Raw genomic sequence first — 7,099 nt, 5'->3', positions numbered from 1 at the left:
GTTGTTGCTGAAATAAATGTACTTTTCAAATCTCATTGCTGTGGAAGTGCTTCTGTTTTTCTTACAAGTATCAAATATAGATAAAAGCCTTATGACCACTGTGTAGTCCAGTGGAGAACCAGTCATACTGTATGCTTGTTAGATTGCACCAATCACATTTCTTTTAAGTGACAAATCAGGAGTAAAAAACAGATAAAGGGTGAGTTAAAGTAGAAGAAAAAACACTGAATGTAGTTATTTTATTTCATAAGGAGGCATCTCAGATTATTTACAATATGGAGCTGAGAATGAGAATGAATGTAGTCTCTGAGGGTGATGCTTATGAAGAAAGATCTGGATTTAAATGAAAACCGGTCTGTCATCAGGCTGAAGTGTTAAATCAGTTTAATGAAATTATGGATTTGTTGAGCCAAAAAGTGCATCTTTACTGTGGAACTCCAGCATAAAAGGAAGTGACACTTCATTTCAGATTTATGCCTTGGATTATTAAATATATTACTGAACAAATCACAAAGAGAAGGTTGCAGCCCCAGATTATCGCCCAGCTGTGAAGATCAGCAGAATGATGAAGGTTTGACAGTCGGTGCTGAAAACACAGGGCGTAGAGACAGGAAGTGATGTCATGAGATAATCAGGCTTTTATTACTGGAGTCTCTGAAATCATTCAAACGTCTGGTCTCTTTGATGTTTAGCTCCATGCATCTGTCTGTCGTTCCCTTTAGTCACTTAGTCCTCCTCTTCGTCAGTCCTCCAGCCCCAGCGTGTTCAGTTCTTCATCCAACTCCTCCAGATCTTCTCCTGTGAACAGATTTTCGTCAACAGGGACGTCCTCCTCTTCGTCCTCCCCTCCACTGTCCTGCCCTCCTCCCTCTGCTCCTGAAAGCCCGTTTGCCTCGGCGCCGCCGCAGGCTGAGTTTAGTTGATCCTCTGCAAATAGAAGAAGGAGGTCAGGTAAAAATCTAAACATGTCCACTCTGTGAAACAAAGTAGAAAAACAGTCAAGAATTGAATGGATTTAGGTCAAAGTGGACATTAGCTGGTTTATCCTCTTCCTCACCGTTGTCTCCTGTTGCCGTCTCATTCCTGGAGCTGAATCGGTCTGTAGATGCTACTGTAATACCCGTATGGTCGACCTCTTGTGGAACAAAACGGGATAAGTCTATGTCCTGGACATCTGAAAGATCAGTCTGAAAGAAGGGAAGAAGGAAGTTCAGAGATGTTTCATAATATAGCAACACAATGGCATGAACATGTTTATTTTATGCAGTTTTTATTTTTTTCCCATTAGGGTTGTATAACACTTTGAATTAAGTTTTAAATCCAACAAAAAATAAAAGAAACTAAAATTATCCTCATTTATGCGCCACAGAATCTTTAACCTTTGGCAGGTTTTAATAAAACTCAATGCATCAAACTATATGGTGTTAACCTCCATTTGTAGTTCTGATGTAATTAATACGGAGGTAAATAAGTTGACTGATTCCATCTCTAGCAAAAAATGAGGTAAAGGACGTTTGGTATCAATAAACTACAGTATGGATTGTATTTTAATGTAAATGATCCTTTCTTTAGATTGAAACAAACATGGCTACAGAAGATATAGTCCAATATAAAGTACAACTCTGCCACCTGCTGACACAAATCAGTACTGCAAAATTAGATCATTTAACAAGCTTTGAGGTTTCTAATCACATCTGAAAGATTGAAGAGTTTATTCTAATATTAACAACAATTTCCACGCTACCTGCTTATATGGTTTTACGTCAAACAGTAAATAGTATATTTATAAAATTATGAGGTCATAATAAACCTGGAAAACAGACATCATATGAAGTTTTTATCTCAAACAGAAATAAAAACCAATACATGATCTTTTTTATCCATTTACCTCTTCCTCATCCTCTTCCTTCGTTTCATCTGCGTACTGAGTATCATCAGCTTCATCGTCGTCATCATCGACCAGCTCCGGCCGGAACTCAAACACCTCACGGCCACTCACCTGGACAGATACCACCGGGTTGAAAGCTGCAGGTCCCAGTAGAAAAGTAGTGCCTTCAGAAATAAACATTTACTTACAATGAGTGACTTGCCAGCCTTAAAGTCCGCCTTCTTCTTCTCCAGCTCCTCCCTGGCTTTATCCACCTGCAACCAAAAGCAGAAACTGGACCAATCAGAGCCGGAGAGCAGCTGAATTCTGTAGCAGTAAGCAGGACAGGAACGAAATCGACACTGATGGTGAAGAGAACTCCAACCTTCTCCTGCCTTTTCCTCTTCTTCCAGGCCAGGAAGGTCTCCAGCGTGATCCGAGTTACGTTTACTCCCAGAGCGGCCCGCTGCGCATGGAGACACACGTCAGAACAGAACCAAGGAACCCAAACGATGACATGCTGTCATGTCAGCATGTCATGATACAGCCAAACGTTTGACTCAAAGAAAACCTTTAGCGAGAGATGCAGCGATCTACTTTTTTCACTTCTGTTGCCGATATCTGAGGTTTAGTATTAGCCGATACCAATCTGATGCAGAAACACAGCACTGAAAAAACTAGAGATGCAAATATTTCACAACGAACAAAACTGAGCCGACATGAACAACCAGCATTATTTTTATCTTGTTTCTGGTCATGTTTTCCCCCCATAAGTATTGAAACTATAGTGAAATAATCTAATATTGGTAAATAAAAGTAATAACAATATCAGATATTGATATTAGCCCAAATTTTCAAATCTGTCCATCCCTACATGCATTTCTTGTAAACACATATGCAAATGTACTGAATTAACATTTAATTCATCAATACCTTCCAAAACTTGGTCAAACATGTAAAAACAACAAGTTTAATTTGTTCAGTAAGAGCAAACAGGACTAGAACAGCCAATGGAAACGAAAGAACCTGAAACTGATAAAAACAGGTTGGCTACTTTGGTCAAAGATGTAAAATAAAACAGCAACAAACCTTTCAAATGGTTCAGAAATAAACAATTAAGAATTCTCAATATAATGATAGAAAAATAAATTATGATATCTCTGATCATGACAGAATTAGATAGAATAGATCAGCTCTTATAGTTCAGGCACATTGTCATTAATATCTGGTCTAGATTTTTTTTCAGTATTGTGACTGACACAAATCAACATCAGATCAGTGGATCTCTAGTTTTTGACTCTTTATTTACGAGTGGCCGGCTCACCTCACTCTCTATCAGCTCCTCCAACGAGATCTCCTCCTCTTTCTCTTCCTTCTTTTTGTCTTTCTTCAATACAAAACCGGGTGGCAGGGCGTGCCTGTACATACAATTGTCGCCCCCTGCTGGACACACCCAGAACCAGCCGTACTTGTTATTTTCTATGGCTTCCAAGAAGTACTTACACACCTGCAAAAAAGCAAACAAAGAGAAATGACGGTGTGTTTGGGGGCCGGTAGGTGAAGTGGGACTGTTTCATCACTACTTTTGAACTCAGTTTGACATGAAAAATGAAAAAATACACTTACTATTTGTGTTTTGGCTTTCTTCTTCTCTGCTTCTCCATGTTTTTTGTTGACCACTTCCTCCAGTTTCTTCTCATCCCAGTTCTCCATAGTGTCTGAATGAATCAGAAAGTTACTAATATGAAAGAAGTTTCCATTTCTAACTCGGGAAGCAGCTTTGAAGCTGCCTCACTGAACGGCATATCCACCAACCTTTCTCCAGGTCTTCGTCTCTTTCGTCCACATAGACGCTTCTCTTCTCACACTTCCTCTCCATAGACAAGTCATGGCTGAACTTACACTTGTCACCTTTAGTACATTGGCCCTGCTTAAAGAACGCACACAGCACTGACTTTGGATCGACACCTGAACACAATTCAGACAAGAAAACAGTTAGTTGGGCAAACGATGGTTAGTTTAGATCAGACTGAGGCCATAAAGGGAGTTGTTTTGGCTGACTGTGCGTTACCTTTACTGACTTTCTGGGCAGCAACTACAGGCTTGAACAGCTCATTGAGTTCGTCGAGCTCTTTCTTCTTGTCAGCCTTCTTAGTGGTCTTATCTGCCTCTGCCTGGGCAATCTGAACACAGGAATAAAGATACCGTAGAGTTTTGGATCAAATTAGCTAGTTTTAACAGAGGCTTTGTCTAGATTTCAGGTAAAATCCCTGTAAAATGGAGAACTGGATTATTAGAGAAACACAGGTCATTTGAGCATTAAACAGATAAAGTGTGCTGACCTGTTTGGCGCTCTGCTGTCCATATTTGACCTGCTGTGTGACATTCTTAATGTACTTCTGCTGCTTGGCACCTTTCTTGTTCTTCAAGCCAAAAGTCTTGTCCTGAGAAAGAAACAGTCCCATCATCAAGATATACAAAAAACACTAAAAACCTATCTGGCACTCTGATAATTCTAATTGTTATACTGTTGGATGAGACATGATACAAGACAAATAAAAAAACATAATTTTGCTTTTGTGTTTACATTTATTTTCTAAATAAAGGACAACAACTGACGGAAGGAAATAATTACATGGTGACCACTAGCGTGGCTCCATAAAAAACTAATCACAGGTTTAACTTCAGGGTAATAAAAACCTAGAGAAGCATTTCCAATGTTTGCTAAAAAGTTATTAATTAAATAACTTTTTTCTTTAAATAAGTTAAAGAAAAACAAGTTAGAGGAGCCACAGCTCTATAAAACAACCATGTTTAAAAAAATAACATCTGGTCAGCCACAATGTTCTGTACTGAAAACCAAGTTTTTTTTGTTTTTTTTTAATTGACTGAAGTTATGTTTTAACTATTTATATAATGGTGAGTCAGTAATTATAGCTTCACAAACAATCAATGCCTTTAAAAAATACTAATTGCAATGCGTGTACCGGACACCTGTCAAATACAGAATTGTGATTTGTATCACCAAACTGCAAACAGAAACTATTCTTAAAAATATTGGTATCCATCGATAGTTTTATTAAGCAAGCAGTGGAGAAAATATCACCACCAACAAGGGAGGTTTTAAACATCATTAATTGGAACTTATGAGAACAATAAAGCAAAATTCCTGTAAGAAATGTATCACTATAAGTGATAATACAATAAATACATTTTTAAAAGTGCATAATTCTGTTTTGGACGGAAAATATTGCACATCTCTTATGTCTATGAATGTAGACATAAGAGACATTTGAAAACAAGATATTGCATCTTAAAATGGCTTCTTTCTTAAATATTGTTAATCTTTTGTATTTCATAGCGATACAACATTTATCTATTAGCTACTTAATAGATACCATTAAGCACCAAAGATCTGGAACAAACTTCCAGAAAACTGCAAAACAGCCAAGACAGTGAGTGCCTTTAAATGAAGGCCAAAACCCACCTGGTTAAGAGTTGCTTTTGAAACAAAATCATGAAACAATCAAAAATCTGATGTGTCATAAAGGCAAAATGTAATGTTTCAATTGTTGACTGTGTTCTACGACTTTGTATTTTTGTGTTTTATGACATGAAGCACTTTGAGATGCGTTATGCAAATAAAATTATTTGATTTTTGACTCAGAATTAAAAGGAGCAACATGTACAGCTTTCTGCTGTTCTTCTGATCCCCTGGTCTAGATTCTCCACCAAATTTAATATTTAGGACAAATAAAAAAAAATCCATCTATTTGCTATTTTCACTGTCGGTCTCCAAGTTTCATCAACACCTGACATCAACCCACAGTAGGGGAAAATGTGTATTTTATACTCTGGAGATTTTTCCAAGTGGTAGTATTCAGCACTGTTTATATTAGGCTTGAAAAATAAAAGCTAATCAGGAGTACCTGGGTCATAATGGGTGAATTATTGATCATCACCCCATTTAAAGTCTAACACCTAATATGAACATGATCTTTACAAATGAAAATAATCTATCCTGTCAGGTGGCTAATGGACGTAGAAAGACTTAAACAGTTAAAACGCATTAATAGCCTAATATGTCAGGCGCTCTGCTTAACTTTATTTCTATTTTGGACATTTTTAGAAGACCATTTACACGAAACTCTCAGGTTATCTATTACTTTTGTGTGTAAACACAAAGTAAAACAAAAACAAAAACAGAAAAACAATACATAGACTATCAACATAATCTACGACATGTGAGCATTATCTTAAATATACTGCTAAATCTTCGCTGGACCAGCTTGGGCCCTTAAAGCAGACACTGACCGCTTCAATACGAGCTTCGTGTACAAATGTGAGTTATGACAGCGTCTCAAATTAACATTAACAGTCAGTCAACTTCTTTCTTGACTTAGAAAAAGACAGTAAAGTCAAAATAGCATATAATTGACTATGTAGAGCGAAATAACTTTAATACTAACTTATTATAGCTTCCGTTAGCCAACGAGCTAACCGACATGCTAACTCGTGCTATATTTACCTCAATGATCTTTTCCTTTTTCTTCTCTTGAGTTTTTTTATTTCCCGTAGCCGGAGCGGGCTTCTTCGGTGGCATGTTGGTTTAGGAAACGCTATTCTACGAACCCGTGTGGCTGTTTGAGTCGGGTATGTCGGTTGGAAATGGACATAAACCAATTAATGCTAGCAACAGGAAAGCAACGGCGGCGCCTTCAAGGCCACATGTGAGTTGTTGCTGTCCGGTGACGTCATCACCCAGCCAAAGAGGCATGACGGGTAACGCAGTAAGCGGTACATCTTTCTGCGACGTTCACAAACCCCCAAACTTTTGGGATAATTTAGTTTTATCCCAAAATGTACTTGACCTTATTATATATACACATTCACAGCTTTAGTTAAAGTGAGACTTCTTCTTTGGATACCAGCTTCATTCTCAATCTGCTGAGCCTAATCAGCCATTTAGAGCGCAAGTGAATATATGTAGTTGACAGGATTTAATGTCTCCGCAACCAGTTCCAGATTTCATTGCATTTTTACAATTTGACCACTTGGGGTCAGTATCACAACATTTGTTTGGTGATTTGAAAGAAGCGATCAAGATGGATCATTTCAAACAGTGAAAATCAAGTAACCTAATTTCTTCTAACTCAGCCCGATACTGGAAAAAAATGCATTTATGCTGCAATAGAGTTTTATGTTCACTAATAATCCTCAGTTTCCCCTGAA

General features: G+C 37.7%; 1 protein-coding gene across 1 annotated transcript; it reads right to left on the bottom strand.

The window, feature by feature from the left end:
• Positions 1-204: 204 nt before the first annotated feature.
• Positions 205-6,617, bottom strand: zc3h15 (zinc finger CCCH-type containing 15). Its single transcript, XM_055023394.1, has 11 exons — positions 6,396-6,617; positions 4,210-4,311; positions 3,939-4,050; positions 3,683-3,835; positions 3,494-3,585; positions 3,192-3,374; positions 2,253-2,333; positions 2,077-2,142; positions 1,889-1,999; positions 1,058-1,187; positions 205-927 (listed from the first exon to the last, which is right to left on the bottom strand). Exons 1-11 carry the CDS (start codon positions 6,468-6,470, stop codon positions 743-745), a joined length of 1,290 nt encoding a protein of 429 aa, XP_054879369.1. The 5' UTR covers positions 6,471-6,617; the 3' UTR covers positions 205-742.
• Positions 6,618-7,099: the final 482 nt, after the last annotated feature.

This window comes from Poeciliopsis prolifica, unplaced genomic scaffold (genome assembly GCF_027474105.1).
Source record: "Poeciliopsis prolifica strain line A6 unplaced genomic scaffold, Auburn_PproV2 SCAFFOLD099, whole genome shotgun sequence".
Taxonomy (NCBI): Eukaryota; Metazoa; Chordata; class Actinopteri; order Cyprinodontiformes; family Poeciliidae; genus Poeciliopsis; species Poeciliopsis prolifica.
This window is presented reverse-complemented; position numbering and strand designations above follow the sequence as displayed.